Source organism: Nelumbo nucifera, chromosome 1, assembly GCF_055504915.1.
Source record: "Nelumbo nucifera cultivar China Antique chromosome 1, China Antique-T2T, whole genome shotgun sequence".
Taxonomy (NCBI): domain Eukaryota; kingdom Viridiplantae; phylum Streptophyta; class Magnoliopsida; order Proteales; family Nelumbonaceae; genus Nelumbo; species Nelumbo nucifera.
This window is the reverse complement of record NC_142649.1, coordinates 168,676,753-168,697,137: the sequence shown is the minus strand read 5'-3', so window position 1 is coordinate 168,697,137 and position 20,385 is coordinate 168,676,753. Positions and strand designations below refer to the sequence as shown.

The 20,385-nt window shown below is 37.9% G+C and overlaps 1 protein-coding gene across 3 annotated transcripts; it reads left to right on the top strand.

Annotated features, from left to right (window-relative positions):
* Nucleotides 1-9,607: 9,607 nt before the first annotated feature.
* On the top strand, nucleotides 9,608-19,217 carry PHP (PLANT HOMOLOGOUS TO PARAFIBROMIN). 3 transcript variants are annotated; one of them, XM_010257804.3, is made up of 4 exons: nucleotides 9,608-11,057; nucleotides 11,500-11,582; nucleotides 11,733-11,849; nucleotides 18,746-19,217. In XM_010257804.3, exons 1-3 carry the CDS (start codon nucleotides 9,995-9,997, stop codon nucleotides 11,823-11,825), a joined length of 1,239 nt encoding a protein of 412 aa, XP_010256106.1. In that variant the 5' UTR covers nucleotides 9,608-9,994; the 3' UTR covers nucleotides 11,826-11,849; nucleotides 18,746-19,217. The 3 variants fall into 3 exon arrangements, with proteins under 3 accessions (XP_010256106.1, XP_010256107.1, XP_010256108.1); XM_010257805.3 differs by having other exon boundaries at nucleotides 9,720-11,057; nucleotides 18,753-19,217; XM_010257806.3 differs by lacking the exon at nucleotides 18,746-19,217 and adding an exon at nucleotides 15,080-15,220 and having other exon boundaries at nucleotides 9,720-11,057.
* Nucleotides 19,218-20,385: the final 1,168 nt, after the last annotated feature.

Here is a 20,385-nt window from a genome sequence, read left to right as displayed (position 1 = left end):
TCTAGCCACTGATTTTCGGGTCGACGGTTCGATCATCCGGTTCGAACGACAGTCCGTTCTGACAACAAAAATTATAGGCAAAAAATTGAGTTTGTGAGGTTCATTAAGTAGTATCATACGTGTTATGTCATTCGAGCATGTGACTCATATTGACCCGAAAACATAACCATTCTAGCCACCGATTTTTGGATCGATGGTTCAACCATTTGGTTCGAACGGGCGACCTGTTCTGACAACAAAAAATTACAAGCAAAAAATTATGCAACCTTCTGTCCACTGGTTTTCAGGTCGACGGTTCGAACAGACGACCCATTCTAACAACAAAAATTACAAGCAAAAAATTGAGTGTGCGAGGTCCATTGAGCAGTATCATATATGTTATGTCATTCGAGCGTGTGACTCATACGACCCGAAAATGGAACCGTTCTGGCCACCAGTTTTCGAGTCAACAATTCGACCGTCTGGTTCGAACGGATGACTTGTTCTGACAACAAAAATTAAAAAAAATAATAAAAAAACAACCAAAAACCATTGAACGGGTCAACGAGTTAACAGTTCGACCACTCAGGTCAATGGGTCATTGACCGATTCAACGGTTTTTGGCCAGGGACCAGGATTGGGGTAAAAACAGAACTAGTTGCCTGGACAGTTCCCAATTAAAAAAAAAAACAGACGACCCATTCTAACAACAAAAATTACAAGAAAAAATTGAGTGTGTGGGGTCCATTAAGTAGTACCATATGTGTTATGTCATTTGAGCGTGTGACTCATACGACCTGAAAATGGAACCGTTATGGCCACCGGTTTTCGGGTCAACGGTTCGAGTGTTTAGTTCAAACGGATGGCCTATTTTGATAATAAAAATTAAAAAATTAAAAAAAAATGACCAAAAACCATTGAACAGGTCAATGGTTCGACTGCTCAAGTCAATGGGTCATTGACCGATTCAACGGTTTTTGGCTAGGGACCATATCAATGGGTCAACGAGTAGGCGGTTCCATTCGCAAGGCCCCCTCCACTAGTCATAAAGAGAAAGAAGGAAAAAAATTATACTGTTGAAAATACATAATACCATAGGGTTTTATCAATTGATTGGTTATAAGTTTTTCTATTATCTTTGTGGGATTCAATATAATGTCAAAATCTAAGGGCTCATTTGGTTTACAGGAATAGGGGTTTGGAATTGGAATCAAAATGGTCGACTTCAACTATTTGGTTGGGAGGAATCAAAATCCCATTCTCATTCCTAGTGGAATGGGCATTCCCCCATTTGAGGGTAGGGGTTAGCATTTGGTTTATTCGGTTAAAAACCGAACCGAATAAACCAAAATTTAAAAAACCAAAATAAAAAAGGAAACTAAAACCGAATTACAAGAAAACCGAAATAACCAAAACCAAAATTTCCGATTCAATTTTCTGTTATTTGGGTTAAAATTTGAATTTAATTAATATATATATATTATATATATTATAACATATATTATATATTATGAAATTGAATTTCATTATAATACATTATATATAATATATAAATATATAGCATATTATATATTAAATGTTATATATTGTATCTTATATATTACATATTATATAATGAATTTTAGTTAATTCGGTTTTTTTGGTTAACTGGATTTCTAACTCTGAAAACCAAAAATCGAAATTACTAAAAACCAAATTATCCAAAAATCGAAGAAATAAACCATAATTTTTTATTTAGTATTTCGGTTTTAACCAAATAAGGCTCACCCCTATTTAAAGGAATGGTCATTCCCTCCCCCTCCCTTGGGAATGAAATCCTTTCCCAACTGATTCTAATTTCTATTTGAACAAATAACCTAAGGGAATAGAACATTCCAATTTCTAGATATTTCAATTTGGATTCTTACTATAAATTAAATGGACCCTAAATGGCTTTTCGTATTTTTACCTTTTTGTCTTTACTTGTATCAACACTTGATACATGCCCTACCCTACTATGAACAAATATATATACATACATGTAGTCATAACTTGGGATAAATAAGCACCAATATCAAAAGTTAGGGGATAAATATGTTGTTTGAAGTATGAGCTAATTAAGGGTTCATTTGGTTCACAGCTAGAAATGGAATCATAATCAACTATAATGGATTCTCATTTTCAAGAAAGGGGGAGGGAATTGGCTCCTATTTTTTTTTAAAACCTTGTAGGGATAAGTTGATGTTTTTATTTTTATTTTTTTAGATTTTTATAGTTTTTAGGGGGCAAATTTTTGAAACTTTGTAAAAAAAATGTAGTGCCAAAAAGATATGATACGATAAGAGCTTTGACCAATCAAATCCTCTACGATTTTTTATAAATACCACCTGATTAGTTTCCACTTTTATGATATTAGTTGATTGTTTACAAGCTTCTCAAGTATCACGTCTTTCCGTTACTACAGTTGAACCCAAGTTTGCATGGTGGTTTCAGTTTTCATCATCAATGGCTTGTGTTGGAAACTCTCTCCCCCACTACTATGGCTATTAAAAGGATGTAATTTTCCCATCTGGCTGTCTCAATCTCTGTTTCAAGCAACTCTAGGCCTCATTAGTAGCTTCCCCAATGTTCAAATATAGCACTTCTATAGGGTATAAATAGACTTTGTGCAAATAAAGAAAACAGGTCAAAAGGGTTTAAAAAACAAAAAAAAAAAAATTATTCCTATTTCTTTCTTTTTGTAAGTGTTTTAACCTTGTATAACATGTTATATAGTATTTTATGACCTACATGTAGACCAAAGGCATGTACTATGCACATTTACATAAGGTAAAGATATAAGTTAATGTTATATAATCAGATTTATCTTTTATGATATGCACCAAAACCAAGACAAGTATCCCCTTTCTAATAGTATAGACAATAAAAGCAATGTAAAGAAAATGTTGAATTTCCTATAAAATGTGGCTTAAAATATTGATGGCTACTTCATGTAGCAGCCTACTGTTTTGGTGATCGAACTCATGACAGCACGCATCATCTTGCATGATAAATATTAGTCTGAACCACTTGATTTGCACGCTTTTCTTTTTCAAACATTTATGTTGGGCTTGTAGATCAATTAAGCCAATTATAGAAGTCTGTCTGCATTATCCGTAGTGCATGTATTGGGTTGGAACTGGTGCACACCCAACTAAACATAGACTCAGTTCCATAAATGCTTTAGGTGATTAGGTCTTACCAAAGCATTGAATCTAGTAAACAAGAGCTATATCCACCATATTGTAAGATGACCCAATCCTATTATGACCCTTTGACTAGTAAATGCGTGATGCATCTATCCATGATAGATCTAAATAGGGATGGAAACAAATCGAGCCTTTTACGAGCCATTCAAGCTTGGCTCATGAAAAGCTCGATTTAGTTCAGTTTAAATCAAGTTTCAAGTCGAACTTGAGCCCAATATATAGGCTCATTTCTAATCGAGCTGAGCTTGAACCTAATATAGCTCAGCTCGTAAGACATGCAAGCCTAATCGAGCCTATACATAAAAATATATAAATAAAAAAAAACATTATATCTAATATTTTTAGTTTTTATATGTAATGCTTTTAGTTTTTATATGTACAATAATTTTTTAATGGGTCATTTACTAAAACCTACCATATAGTTTGCAATCAATTTACTTAATCAACCTTCTATTAGATGAAAGTGGAAAATGAAAGTTTTAACACTAACATCCATTCAAATAAATTTAATCAAAAGAAACTAAAAGCAAAATTGTCTTTTTTGCCCCTAGTAAAACATGGACAACCACTATATTTTTCTCTAATTGGCCAATTTTGTTTTCTAGACAAAAAAGTGTTAGGGGTACTTTTGGAATAAACAACCATGGATCCATACCCTTTAACATTTTCCACTTAGTTTAGGGGTACTTTTGGAATAAACAACCATGGGTCAATTCCCTTAAACATTTTCAACTTAGTTTAGGTGATCATGTTACTATTTTTATATGGCAAAACAAATGGTTCTTAATGAAAGGCCGATTAAGTAAATAGATTGCTAACTAAAAGGGGTGTTTTAGTAAAATGCAAACTATAGGTAGGTTTAAATAAATTTGTGAAATTGTTGGGGGTGTTTTAGTAAATGGCCCTTTTTAATTTTATAGGAAGCTTGGATCACAATCGAGTTATAGCTTATAGGCTTTTGAGTTGAACTAAACTCAAGATCAACTCTATAGCTTGAATCAAGCTCAAGCCTCGTGGCTTTTTGAGGAGTCGAGCTCGAAAAAACCAAATATTCAGCTTAGCTTGACTCAAATCCACCCCTAGATCTAAATATAAACTCTGACCCATTTCTATATTTGTTATTTCTTAATAAAAGAACTCATAAAAGAAATTTGTGCATGGGTTTCAATATTAGAAATTTGTTCAAGTTTGGAATGGTGGTTTTGGGTTTTGACATCAGTTTGGGGTGAATAAAGGTCTATATTTTGGGTTAGGAATTGCAGTGGGGCGGGTATGGGGTAGGGATCATATTCCTCATCCCTCGTCCTCGTCCCCGATCCTTGTCGGGGATAAAAATTGTCCTCCATCCCCAATCCCAACAAGGACAAGTTCTCCGCAGGGACCTGAATCCCCGAAATATTTTTAGTTAACAGTATTTTTTGAAAAATAATTTTACTCAAAATAAATAAATAATTTAATATATAAATAATGTAAATAATATCATATATAATAATATAATCGGGATCGGGGTGGGCAGGGACCTCAATCCCCATCCCCGTCCCCACCCCACCAAAGCAAGAAGTCAGTTCCCCATCGAGGATGGTGAAAATTGCCATCCCTATTTAAGGTTGGTTTTGGATTGGTAGTTTCAATCCATTTAATTCATACACTTGCTTTATTAGATATTGTCAAAATAGGTACAAAAGAGATTTAAGAGGATATAAAAGATTTATTAATTAGGAGAAAGGAAATGCTACAAACATTGACTATTCATGTGCATGCGAGAGATAGAGAGATAGAGTGATAGAGTGAGAGAGTTTTAAGAATGATTTACTAGAGAGAATAATGTTAGAGAGTTTTAAGAATGATTTACTAGAGAGAGTTTTAAGAATGATTTACTAGTGAAAAGTTATAATTTAATTTAAAAGCAAATAACCATGAGTGTGAGAAATTAGAGGAAGAGGAGGCCATGTGACCAGGTAAGAAGGACTCTTGGCCTCCCTCTTTCCTCTATCTAATTCTGATATAGATATGTGGACAAACATCTATAGATATGATACACAAAGTGCCATATAAGGCATAAGACCTAAGCAGGTTTCACACCCAACCCAATAAGATCCATGGAAGCAAGTCTAGTTCATTTTTCGAAATCATGTCATTTTACTAGTTAAGGTTAGATGTTGGGTCAATCCTCTCCATTGCACGCCCTAATTATCTAACATAAGTTATTTCATTAATTGCGATTTCAATAAAATTTGCTCCAATGCTTATTTAAAAGAATTATTATGTATACTATTTAAAATGTAATTGTCCACATGAATCCTTTTGAGAGTGTAATCTGTCATATATAAAAAGAGAATGCAATGTACTTGATCATAAAAGAATAGGTAAAGTTAGACAATAAGGAGATTTGCGATTCACAACTTCAATATTTTTGTGGCCCAAACTCTACATGGAGATGTAATTTCAGTTCATTATAGTTTATGTTCTTTTGCCAAAAGAAAATGCAGTTGCCCTTGCTAACTTATTCTTTCTCTTCCTTGTACTACTACCCAAGGTTTTAAAAATGACTTAGAAATGGAATTGCTTTGGCCATCGTTTTTTTGGATCGGCGGTTTTATCGTTTGGGTCAAAAGGTTCAAATGGTTTAAACACTTTTACAGGTGATATTTCATCTTATCCACTAGACTGAAATATTAGGGTAAGATGCATATAAATATCATGAGAAAGAAAGTTTGAGAATGAGAGTGAGATTTGAGAAGCTGTTGGCTGAGAAAGTTTAGAAAAGAAAGAAGACTAGGAGAGAAGAAGGAGGAGGAGGAGGTCACTTGTAGCAACGACGATGACGGTGACCTATAGTGACGACAACAAATGGTGACCTACAATGGCAACAACAATGACAAACTACAGTGGCAATGGCGGCAACTAGAGTTGTAAATCGAGCCGTACCGTGTTGGCATGTGGGCCGAGTCGGGCCGTACTTCCCTCCCCTAGGATACTTTGGGGGGTCGGCTCTACCCGTGGCATGACACAAGCCCGCAGGACCAGGCCAGGCCACAAACCGGCCCAAGCCATGTTTTTTTTTTTATTTTGAAAAAAATAATGAAAAAGTTTAGCATAAATTAAAAAATAGACAAAAAAAAAGATCTTAAATTTTGATTTTATATGAATTTTGATGTATACAATATTGTTTATATGTGCAATAATAAAATTGAATTTTTATGTATAAAATATGAAATAATATAATATTGTTTATATATGCAATAATATAATAAAATTTTATTTTATATGAATTTTGATGTATACAATATCATATGGGCCATGGACTTGAAACCCCAAGCCTGGCATGGCCCATATGATCGTGATGTGCCTGGCATGACCTACAATCTGTTATGACGTTCTGCTCGTGACATTGCCCGATTTACACCTCTAGCAGCAGTGAACTACAACAGCAACGACGACGACGGAACTAGATATGAGATTTCTCTCAAATCTCACACACTCTCTCTCACAGATTTCTCATCTAGATTGCTCTCCCAAATCTCTAAATCTGAGATCTCTCAGTTCTCTCTCACACATATCTCTTGACTAATCTCTCTCTTTATTAGATCTCAAATCAGAGAGATACGAAGTTCCGAACTTCTCTTTTTTATTCTTGTTTTGTCATAAGTAATAAACTACGAACTGTTGTCTGGGTCAAACGGTTCAGCAGTCAAACCGTTTGAGTCAACGGTTAATTGACCAATTCAATGGTTTTTGGCTAGGGACTGGGTTTGGGGTAAATCAAAACTGGTCGCCTGAACAGTTCCCAATTTGAACGGTCCAACCGTTCGGATCAATGATGGATTGAAAACATTGTTACTACCCAATCCCTTAAGAATGTTGTGCTTTTTTAATTTAAAAATAAATATAAAATATAAAATAGGAAGCTAATTAAACTTGTTCGTAATCAATCTTGTTTATCTCAAACTAGGAAATTAAGCATAACCACTTCCTTAAAGAACATGGGCATCTTTTGGCACCAACCTATGCATTGCATGGTTCTCTCCTAGGGATGGCAATGGGGCGGGTTTTGTAAATTCTAGACCCTAACCGGCTCCCTAGACCTCTCGATCCATACCCTCCCCAAACCCCTTAGTGGGTTGGATTTTCATAATCCAAATCCTCTCCATATAAGAGAATGCAAAACCCTAACAAACCCTAACCTCCTTGCATTTAAGGGTGGGGGTGAGCAAATGGGTAGGTTCTACCCGGAACCGGATGGAACCGACCTCGACTGGTCTTGAACTGACCCTACCCGATTTGGTTCCTGGGTCTAGGGGTTTACTCTACCCGAACCAACCCGATGAACCAACATTAGTTGGCCTTGGAATCGGACTTGCCTTGAAATAAACCCCATAATATTTTTAAGGATGTGAAGATTTGAACCCAACACTCATGGTTACAAAAACCATGGTCTCACTTGACCATTGAGTTACTTAAGTGATTTGATCATTTGTTTTCATTCCAATTGAATGTGTATAAAAATATTGTAAAAAGTAATATTTGCAAAACTTAAATTATAATGACAAATCTTGAACCATATATTAATATATTATGATAATTTTCATATTAAATTACTCATTTTAACCAAAAAAGATAATATAAGTTTTAAACTATATATTATCATTATTGAAAATTAAGTATTTTAAGGACATGTTTCATTTTTTTTGAAGGGGGAGAGTACAAAAAGAATAGGTTCCATGGGTAGACCTTGGAATTGACCTCGGAACCACCAAGGCCATAATCAACCTTGGAACCGACCTTCATAGGGTAGGTTCCAGTTCCAAAAACCTAAAGCCTACTAGGTTCTCCATGGAACCAGACCAAACCGGCCCATGCTGACCCCTAATGGAGTGGGTTGGATTGGCAAGTTGGGTCCAAAACCCACACTAATTTAATTTCCTATATATATATAAGTAATAAAATTATGCTAGAAGCTACTATCATGCTATAGGTTTTGCCGGCTAAATGTTAACTTCTAAAAGAAAACTAAATATAACAATTTATTTAGCACAAAAAAATACAAGTATCTTTTCAATTATTTTGATCATATATATACATATTTTTTTATAAAAAATAAATAATATAATAAATTTACAAAAATACAATATAAATAATATATTTACAAATAAATAAATAACATATATATATATATCTGTGTGTGTGTTATATATTTATATGAATAAATAAATAGCATATATATTGGATCGGATCTCCTCGAATTGGATAGAGGTGATCCAAATCCGATTCAATTTATGATCGAATCCTATTTGATCCAAAGATCCGAAATTGACAAAATAGGATCAAATAATAATAGTAATAATAATAATAATAATAATAATAATAATAATAATAATAATAATAATAATAATAATAATAATAATAATAATAATAATAATAATACAAAAAATCCGATTGACTCTTGATGTAGGGTGATTTGGCCCGACCTAATAATAGGGGGACACGTGGGCACGACCTAACTAGCAGGATGACAGTTTAGTCCAATGCACCAAGTCTACAACGGATCGAGCTTGAATAACCAAACCACATCGGGGCAAGTCCACCTCGGGACGAGTTCACCTCGGTGCATAATCGCATCAGGACCACCTCGGTCCCAAGGCACTTCGGCATTCGTACCAGGTCGGATCCAAAGGGCACTAGCTCAGGTAATACTGACCGACCACTGCATGGCAACCCGAAGATCTCGCCACCAGATTCCACGCCTCACAGGATCACGCCTCGTAACAACTAACATTATCTCCCCCGTCCGATTCGGGCGGAAGTGATGAATCTTATCAGTTGGCAGCGTTATCCCCAATTAACGCGGAAACAGACCTCATCGTAACGAGGATCCCGGAACCGCTCCGCGAAACCCGTAGAGTCTCCACTATATAAAGGCTCCATCCCTCGGGGGTGAAAAGTACGTGTAATCTCTGCTCTCTAGCTCTCTTGCATTCTAAGCTATTATCAGCTCGCAACCAAGTATTAACTTAAGCATCGGAGTGAACTCGCCGGGTAAGCAACCCTGGGTTCTCTGATTCACTTTTTGTAGATCAACCGAGTCCATCGTCTACTGGAAGTCAAATCACCTCCATCTGGGAGTAGCTGGATTGCGCTACATCAACTCTGATTGGCAAGATGAACCAAACAACAATGATTGGAATTCTACTCTAATTCCTGTGTGAATCAAATAGGCATTAGAAATAGGTGGTTCTGATTCTCATTGTTAGAGATTTTCAATTCCGATTCCAATTCGAGAACTAACCGCGAATCAAACGACCTGGGTTTCACCTCCGGCTCGGTCGGAGTTTGGACTTGGGTTAACCTTAAACCCGGCCGAGCTTGCCTGACTTCATACCATTAGACCGATGAAAAGCAATAGGATTCCCTCCCTGGTCCCTGCACTGCAAATCTGCAATAGTGTAATTGGTGACGGTCAGGTCAATTCCTTGGTGGTAGCCAAATAAGTACCGGACGGCCAACGTACGTAATAATGCTTTTCTTCTACGATTATCACTCTCGAGTCACCCCTCTGCTCTGCGTCGTCTCGTCACTCGTCACTCGCCACTCGCCGCTGCGAAATCTCTAATGCTCCATCTCTTTAACAGAGGCCCTCAATCTACTCCAAATTTACGTTTCAAACCATCCTAAACCCACCGCCATTCGTCGTCCCATTCCCTCCATCCTCTTCAACTACTCGTCTCCTCTGCTTCCTGCACACTCTAACTCTTTCAGGGGAGCCTCTCCATATTCCACCTCATAAATACATGGATCCTCTCTCTGCTCTCCGCGACTTCACCACTCGTGGTGAGTTGGATAAAATCGTCCGTGTCGGCGACGAGTTTCGTTTCGGCAACGATTATGCTTTCCCCTGCACTGCCGAAACCGCCTACCGATCCAAGCAAGGTAATCTCTATACCCTCGAGACCCTTGTTTATTATGTTAAGAACCACCACATCAAGCACACGGAATATCTGCAGAACTCTCGCACGCAGAAAATCCCAGCAGTTACCTTACCCGACCGTAAACCTTTGCTTGAGTACCTCCAAGGCAAGGTTTCCTCTAACGATGCAATAGAATTCGTCGTCCTTCAAAACCCTAAGATATCCGATGCACTCTCCATCGACGTTGAGGAGTATCGACCCGAGGACCCCGGGTTGGTCGGAAATCGGGCACCCGCCGAAGAAGAGGAAGACGAAAAATCTAGGGTTAGGGTTCCTGAGAAGGTCGATTACATCTCGATGATTAACGCTCTCGAGAGGCCCTTGAAGGATCGGGAAATGCTGTTGGAGTGTAGGCACAGAGATTTCTATAGTGTTCTCGTCGCTTCAACGAGGCGGGAGGAGGAGCGGCAGCGGATGGAATCGCAGCAGAGAAAGGATGGATTGGTTGCCAAGAGTAGGTTAATGGGAGCGGATGAGAGGGGCTTAGGGTTTTGGAAGGATGGGGAGGAGTTGGGATTTGATGGGACGCCGAAGCCCAAAATGCACTTAAAGGGGAGCAAGATCGGCGAAGGGGTGCCTATAATTATGGTCCCAAGTGCATTTCAGACATTGATTACTATTTATAATGTGAAGGAGTTCTTGGAGGATGGTGTGTTTATCCCTACCGATGTGAAGGTGAAGCAGATGAAGGGGGCGAAGCCGGATTGTGTTACAGTGCAGAAGAAGTTTAGTCGTGATCGGGTGGTTACTGCATATGAGGTCAGGGATAAGCCGTCAACTTTGAAGGCAGAGGATTGGGATAGGGTGGTTGCTGTTTTCGTATTGGGGAAGGAGTGGCAATTCAAGGACTGGCCTTTTAAGGATCATGTTGAGATATTTAACAAAAGTAAGTACATGGGACTTATATTTGGTTCTAACTTCTATTTTTTATTTTTTCCAATGAGCTTTTACTTTGAAACTTACTGATTTATTTGGGTTGTTTAAACCCTATCAACGTGTTGAGTTAAAGGGCTATTACATGTGGGTTCATTGACTTTGTAGTTAAACTTGGTTATATGATCCATTTCTTGTGGTGTATATGTGGTAATCTTGGTGATAGTAATGACTCATATGATGGATGTGGATTGAAAGTTGGGCAAGATTATTTTCTATCAGGTTAAATTTTTAGTATATACATTTATTTTTTCACAGGTTTCTAATAACCCAAAATAATTTCACAATTTAAGATTCAATTTGATTTGGTTCAACCTTTTCTACAATTGGGGATACAATTATGATTTTTCAAGCATTGAATTGCTGAGGTGAAATGTTTTTTAAATCTCATGCAGTTATTGGATTTTTTATGCGATTTGAAGATGACAGCGTTGAGTCTGCAAAAATTGTGAAACAGTGGAATGTGAAGATAATCTCGGTGAGCTCACACACTTCCACCACTTTGTTATTGTTTTTGACTGTCTAGAAGACTAATTACTGAATTGATGATTTTATCCTTATTACCTCTGGGAATTCCATTATTAACACCTTTCTTTGGCAATGTTATTTTTGAAATTTCAATGGGCAGATTAGCAAGAATAAGAGGCATCAGGATAGGGCTGCAGCACTTGAGGTGTGGGACAGGCTAGAAGCATTTGTGCGGTCACGATCACATACTTGAAGTGCCCAAATTTGAGTAGTAGTTGTAAGTTTCTGTTTGAGCCTTTAACTATCCATCATTTGTTGTTGGACATTAATTGTGAACTTTCTGAGTAATTAAATTCCTTCATGCACAATGAATTAATCACAACATTGTATCTCTCTTCTATGCATCATGCATAGGTTTGCAGGCATGCATATTTAGTATTGTCACAAATAGGGCTGCAATTGGGGCTGCTTAGCCTGAACCCAACCCAAAAAAGTTGGGTGGGTTGGAAAGTATGAATCCAACTTAACTTTGGGTTGTGTTTGGGTCGAGGCCTTCGCTAATCCAATCCTTCTTGGACTTGGATAAACATGTATTTATGTATGTATGTACTTATTCATATATGCATATCACCAGAAAATGTATGTATGTACATGCATGTATGTATATTTGCAACCATGCATCAATAAATGCATGTATGTAGGTATGTGTGTATGTATGCATTTTTTATCTATCTTATGCATGCATGTATGTATAGCCAACAATTTAAGTTTAAAAGCATGATAACTATGCCTTTTTATATATATAAAATAATGCTAAACTGAATTAACCTCAACCCTTGAGTCTATGAAATAAGAACATTTGGAAAAAGGAATTTGAGAAGTTGGGCCATCCCAAACCCAGCCCAACCTGAAACTTTTGAGTTGGATTAGGTTACGTTTAGGGTTGGGGGTTCAACAACTTAGGTTGGGTTGAGATTGACCACAACCTGACTTGCATCTCTAGACACAGAGGAGTTATTGTTAACTGTTTTGGTTCAAATGTAAATGTCTACTTCATATATTAACATCCCTTTTACATATTGAGCAGGATTTAATAATGTTTTTCTTCATCAAATTCTTGCATGGGAAGTTAGAATTCATGAATCTTTGAAAGCTAGGAGCACATTGATGAGATAAATATATGCCTTAATGGTTTAAATTTTTTGAAAGATTTCAGAACTTGGTTATATATTGATAAAATATCTCAGCTATATTCGTTGTGATCTTATTTAATTAATTTATTTTTCATGCTCACATATGGTTGTTTTCAATATATGTTTATTTAGTTTTTATTCATAAGCTCATAGTATTGTAATAAAAGGGTGTGATGAGTTTAAAAGTACTTTAGCTTATTGCAGTGTGGTTAGTTTTAGGGGCATGATCCACTTTAGGGTGAGTGGGTGTATAAGTGGATGTCTTAGACATAAAGGAATGACTAAAGGGAAAGTGCACTAGCAATGAATAGGTGTTATGATGCAGACTTATCGAAAAGAAGGTATTATGATTCAGCTTGATGTTTCCAACAACTTCAGTTCTGTCGTTCTGATGATGGGGTCTAGGAGAGAGATTCTGGACACTTCATTAGATCTTCTTTGAGTGGCAAGTCCAGCCTACACATCCTGGTAAATATAGAGTTTAATGTATCTTATTGCATATCTACAATGGACAACAGAAGCTAGGAGAATGACATGATGTAAAGCTATTTGAATCACTTAGTTTTCTATGATGCCCATATATGGATGCCAATATGGACACTGGATATGTGAAATAGGGATATGACTGCTCATTTGCTAAAATTGTAGACACAGACACAGGTCGTGCTTCTCTTATCTAGTCTTTAAGCTAAATGTCATTTCTCTAGACTTCTGACTCACCAAATTTAATTAAATTTGAACCACACTCACCTTTGAAAAATAGTAACATCATTTGTACTGCACTCACCTTGATTACCATTGCCTTTTGAGTTTTGAGTGTTTGGTTATCTCAAAGTCAGGCAAGCTTTTGGAAGTCCCTAAACTTTGGCCTCATTCCCCAGTCCCAATGCAGTGACAGCAATCAGTGAGAATATATAATGCATCTCTGTCTTTTAAATGACCAATGGGAGTAGACCTGTTCATGGGCTGGGCTCGGGCTTGGCTTTTGCCAAAATTTGAATGGGGCCCAGCCTGAAGCCCGAGCCTGACACAGTGAAAGTCAGGCTCGAAGCTTGGCCCGTGAACAGGTCTAAATGGAAGGCATTGGTGACTTGGTGGGGAGGCTTGATAAAACACCATGAGTGAGGGAGTTTATGTCCTGTAGAGAGGTGTCTTTTTTTCCAGCCCAAGAGCTTCTGCCTGAACCACTCAATGGGAAGGTCCCAAATAGCAATGGATTTGTAATTCACACCCAATGGGGGGCTGTGATACCTTGCTGGTAAAGACCCCATGCAGTAACCAAGGGTGCTAGTCAATTCATTATAGGAGGGGGACCTCACCAATCAGAATCAACTGTTTCTTCTATAAATTGATCTTCAAGCCTGAGGCAGCCTCAAAATCAATGAATAGGCATCGAAGGAATAGTATGTTTGCTTGCATGCCCCTAGTGAATATCATGGTGCTGTTAGCTAAGTGTAAAAGGGGATTAAGGGGAATTTGTAGACCTGCCTTTCCTACAGAGTAACCCTGTGTATAGCCCCTCTCTACTGCCTTATTAATCAGTTTGCACAATGGATCAAGAATGAAAACAAGAATGGGAATAAAGGGTCCTCTTGTCTTAAGTCCTTCCCCCATGAAATAGACTTAAGGTGGAATTTGTAGACCTGCCTTTCCTACAGAGAAACCCTGTGTATAGCCCCTCTCCACTGCCTAATTAATCAGTTTGCCCATTGGATCAAGAATGAAAACAAGAATGGGGATAAAGGGTCCTCTTGTCTTTAAGCCCTTCTCCCAGGAAATAGACTTCAGGGGGTTCCATTAAAGATTAATGATGATGAAGTACATGGGTGATGGGTCCCTTCCTTGAAAAGTTAGAAACCCCTTCCTTCCTGGGATATAGTCCACAAAGCTCCACTCAATGTGATTGTAAGCTTTTTCTAAGCCAAGCTTATAGACAACACTGGAAACATCTTGTCTAACTTTCGAGTCTACAGACTTGTTGGTAAATGACTAATGAGAGGGCTATCAGGTATTGGCTGCCTATCCACAAAAGCTCCTTGTGAAGGTAGAACTAGATGACCTGCCACGAGAGAGAATATTAGAAATAAATGCGCATGTTTCTCCAGGTTAGAGAGCAAATGTATATTTTTTCTTCATTTTTCTCTTTTTTTTGATAAGTTTTCTTCTTTTGATAAAATTTTCTTTTTTCCTTGTGACTTGAAGGTTTTCAAGTAAAAACATGCATTGAATTTCAGGAGATGTGCACTATTTTATTGACAGGATCATGTTTCGCTCAGTAAACAGAAATTTACAGAGCTTATCATTAAACTTGCAGCAGGTGGACTGGTGGACTGGTGGAGTTTAGATATTACAAGCAGTTGGAAGTGTTGATGCCTGAGTCTGTTTGATTTTGAGCCCCAGGGCAGGGATGATGGACCACCATAAAAGACTTATATAGGCATTGTAGCAGTGACCCAACATGCTGGCATGAACAAGCTGTTCCCAGCTTTCGGATAATGTTGTTGATGAATTCCCTATAAATTCTTGGGGACACGCTGAATGCTAACCAGTATGGTGGTACAACTTAATTGTGCAGCAACTCCTACCCATAACATGGTTAGAAGGTTTCTTTCCACTACCAGACTCATCTTTGACCTTCCAGCTTTAGGGTCCATTTGATAAGTGAAACTGGGTTTGCCTGAAATGCTCAAATGAGAAGGCTTTAAGTAGCTATGGTTGGGATTTTTTTTTCGAAAGAAGGTAAGGTAATTTTATTGAAATAGAAGCATAGAATACAGAGGGACCCCCACTAAAGTAGCAACTGACAGAATACAAGACCCCAAACTAAATTACAGCTCAAACAAACTTCTAGACCTCAGCTGGGCTCCAAGCACATTGGTCTGGAGACCTTTCACAACTGCTGTCCAAGAGACTAATTTTCCTACGGTACAAGAAATCAGACAGTCTATATCCTTTGATTTGTTTTGAAAAATTCTTTTATTTCTTTCCACCCAGATAGTACTAATCACTGCTGAAGGAATAGACAGCCACACACTTTTTGCCACCTTGGACTGTCCTTGGAGTTCCCATCTCCATAACAGGTCCAACACATTAATTGGCATGGCCCAGGAGAGCCCCAGAGGAGAGGAAGTGCCCCCATATTGCTGCTAAAATAGGAAAATGTATAAACAGATGGTTGTTGTCCTCCTCAGCTTGACCACACAGCTCACACAACAGGTTTTGAATCTGAATTCCTCTTCTGACCAGATTCTGTTTAGATAGGTTTCTATCTAAAGCAACAGCCCAAAGCAAGGCATTTACTTTGGATGGAGGAATCTGGCTCCATATTTTATCAGCAGTGACATCAGCTCTATCTCCACCTGATAGAGTTTTGGCAAAGGAGTTCACTGAAAAAAACCCATATGCAGTCTAGTTCCAGGTCCAGGTATCTTCTTCCAACAGGTTCAAAGATTTGTTTGGAACTTTGGATAGCATTTCAAACAGCTCCACCATTTGATCCACTTCCCAATCTTGAAAAGCTTGTCTGAAAGAAGGGCTCCAGTAAGTGATATTATCTCTCACTTCACAGCACTCAAATACCACTGCATCCTGATTCTCTGCAAGTTGGTATAGCTGGGGAAATAGCTCTGCTAAAGACCTGCTATTACACCACGTCTTTCCAGAATTTCAGTTGATGGCCAGAGCCCAGTTTAGGAGACTGACCACTGTTTAGAAGAGGAAAAATTTCCATAATTTTCTTCCATAAAGAACACCCCAGGGAAGAGAAATTTGAGATGGTTACCCAGTGACCTCTGCCAGTTTCATACTTGGCTGCTAGTAACTTCCTCCACCAACGGTCTCTTTCTTTTCCAAATCTCTATATCCACTTCCTCAATAAGGCATTGTTAAAAGCCTTCAGTTTCCTTACCCCTAATCCTCCTTTTTCTTTTGGAGTACACAATTGATCCCAATTGACTAGGTGGATTTTCTAATCTTTGGGCCACTTTTGCCGGGATTGGGAATAAAGAGAGGAAGTAGTAGGGTAAATTAGAGAGGGAACTCTTTAGCAGGGTAATTATACCTCCCAAAGACAAATATTTAGCTTTCCATGAGGCCGGCTTCCTTTCTAACCGTTCCACCACTGGGTCCCACACTGAAGAGGAAGTGCACTTAGCCCCCAAAGGAAGCCCTAGGTACATAGTAGGCAGAAAGCCGGTCTGACATGCAAGCACTTCTGCTAGTGCTTAGTTCTCTATCCTTCCAATTGGAATTACTCTGCCCTTTGCCCAATTTACTCTCAGACCCGACACAACTTCAAACCAACTCAACACCCCTAGAAGAACTCCCAACTGGTCCACATCAGCATCAATGAAGCAAAGTGTGTCATTTGCAAATTGAAGCATTTCAACCTTCTCCCCTCCCGGAATTGTCTCAAAACCTTTCCACAGTCCCTCTTCCCCAATTTGGTTGACAAAAATAGTTAATACCTTCATTGCATAAATGAAGAGAAGGGGGGATAGGGGATCCCCTTGCTGCAAACCTCTAGAGCTCTTGAAGAAGACAGCCGATTCTCCATTCACTAGCACTGAAAATTTTGGAGAAGTAATACACACCTTAATCCAGTTCATCCATTTTTGGTTGAAGTTCATCCTCTCCAACACAAAATCCAGGCAATTCCAGTTGACATGGTCATAGGCCTTTTCCAAGTCCAGTTTACATGGCAGCCTTGATTTACCCTCCCTTTTCCTTGTGTCTATCAGCTCATTTGCCACCAAGACACTACTATCTAGCATTTGTCTGCCCGACACAAAAGCAAATTGGTTTTTTGCTATCACAGTACTAAGGACTTTTTCTAACCTCTTTGCTAGCACCTTAGCCATGATTTTATAAAAACTATTCAACAAACTAATAGGTCTGAAATCCTTGATGTTTGCTGCACCTTCCACCTTAGGAATTAAGGAAATGAAAGTAGAATTCAGGCTTCTTTCCAAAGCCAGCAGTTTGATGGAAATCTTGAAACACCTTCAACAGATCCACTCTCACCACCTCCTAGCACTTCTTATAGAAAAGGCTAGTGAGACCATCCGGCCCTGGGGATTTATCAGCTTCCAAATTCTTTACCACTTGCCAAATTTCCTCCTTTGAGAAGGGGGCTTCCAGCTCCCTATGCTAAATATTTGAAATCCTCCTAAAGTTTAGGTCAACCGGGAGAGGTCTTCTAACCCAACTTTCCTTGAACAAATCTGAGAAATATTTGGTGGCAATATTTTTCATTTCTACCCCATTCTCTCCCACCTGATCATCAAGTTCTAGCCTCTCAATCTGATTAAGGCTGCATTTGGCATTCCTTATTTTAAGGACTATCCCCTTTTCCTTGCACTTGCCATCTTGTGAAAAATGCTAGAATTTTTATCCCTCGCTTTAAGCCATTAGACCTTGGTTCTTTGCCTCCATTTCAGTTCATCAGTTCATCCTTAAAGGCTAGTTTGTCTAGAGTCAAACAATTTTGCTGCCAATCTTCTTTTCCTTTCTTCTTCTGCTATTGGGCCAGATTCTTCAGCTAAGTCCACTTCCTTAATTACTTCTAAACACTTCTTTTCTGATTCTGTTTGGGATTTTAGGATGGTGAAAATGGACGAGTGAACAATTTGATTTATAAAATCTAATTGCTAGAGATGAGACAAAATGCAATGGTTACATAGGTTATCAACTTCTGTTGTCTGAACAGTCTGTAGTAAACAATTCAAGCTTGCTAAATATTAAATTGCATCTTTCTTTTTGTTCCTGTTCTTAATAGGCATATTCATGAAATTAAAGTTGTTATTATCATCGGCTCAAAAGCTTGCCAATTAAGAAACACTTTGCTTTCTTGAAAAGAATATGTTTTTTTAATCACAACTGCTGTCTTCTCTGTTTCCATGATCACTGATGAAAATGCACCCATTTTACTCAAGTTTCGTTTGCACCCCCTCCAACGTATTAACCAGATTCCTGAAATTAGCTGTCAGATTCATCCTAATTGGGCGTTACACCAAGCAGTACCTCAAACAGATTTTCATTCACATGGCACATATGCAATTGAGGTGAGGGTGGGATTCAAGGCAGATTTCGAAAATGGCATTGCATAACGCGGCAATAGCACGGGATTCCCTTTCAGTCTCTCTCCCTCTCCCTGGCGAAACTAGGACTACATGTTATTCATTTTTCCTAATCTATCTATGTTTTGCTTGTCTGTACATTTCTGATCTGATGTTATGCAGTCAATGTGGAATCAGAAGAATGTTAGAACGTCACCCACCTCTTCTGGGAGGTAGACATAACCACTTGATACATCAGTTTCTTCGTTTCGATTTTCGTCAAGTTTGTGTATAATTTTCCTTGTGTATGAATATGAATAGTTTTATTTTTTGGCAAGAAAGTGTGATAAACTGTACACTTGAAAGATTGAGAACAAAACCGCATTTTTTAATAAATACGTCCATTAGAATTTAGAACAATGTCATGCGTGTAAAATTAGAGGGTAAAAGCCTTGGACACCGTGAATTCTCTAGGTATCGTAATAGGGCTCATATTCAAAATTTGACCATGGATATGGCGCAAATGACGCTGAAGATAATGAAATGGCGAAACAGGATTTATGTTGTCAGTTGCCAACCCTATATATGTCTAGATCTAGTACATGGTACATACGGATGGTCTACCAAGAAAGTCAAGGATTAGGTGCTAGTGACAGAAAAAGTCATCATGAAGAATAGAAGAATGCAAAAGCTTGGATTTTGCTGGGGTATGTAGTAATAGTATACATAGTCGGTTCGGATTGGTTTCAAATTGATTTATAATTAACTAAACCATAACTGAACCGACCAGTTGGGTTTCATAACTAACCAATTTGAAACCGATCCAAGTTTTTTGAAAATTGACCATAATGGGTTGAGCCGGACCGGTTTGGTTGGTTTGAACCATTTGATGAACAACCCTATTATTTAGGGTAAATTGCAGATGCATGCACTATATTTTGGGGTTAGTTTCACTTTAAGGTCTAAACTTTAAAATGTGTCATTTCAGTACTAAATTTCTAAAAATATATATTAAGTTCAACTTTAACTCTGTTAAACTAATTCTCTGCTTTTTGTTCACGTGTCTTTTACTTTTGGACTTCGGATGCAAATCAATGGTGGCAAAATAGTCAAAAGTGAGACTACCCCCAATGAATAGACCAAGGTGAGTTTATTTTAGGGAAAACTCCTGATTAGTATCTTGTATTTTGTGCTTAGTGATATATTAGTTTCTAAACTTTAAAATACGATAATTTAATACCCAATTTTTCAAAACGTGTCAACTCAGTACCTATCGTTAACTATTTGTTAACCAGCCGTTAAGTGGTATTTGAAAAAGACACCAGTGCCTTTTAAGTGTCACCTAATTTCTTTATAAACCATCCAAGTGTTGACAAAAAAAGTAACAATCCCAAATCCTTGCCTCTTCTATTTAAGAAAGTTGGGGGTCATCTATTAGTAGACATTCTAGTGACCCCAACTTTTTTAAATAGAAGAGGCAATGGTTTGAGACTGTTAATTTTTTTTGTCAATGTTTGAATGGTTATTGGTTGATAAGGAAAATTAGATGACACTGAGACACTCA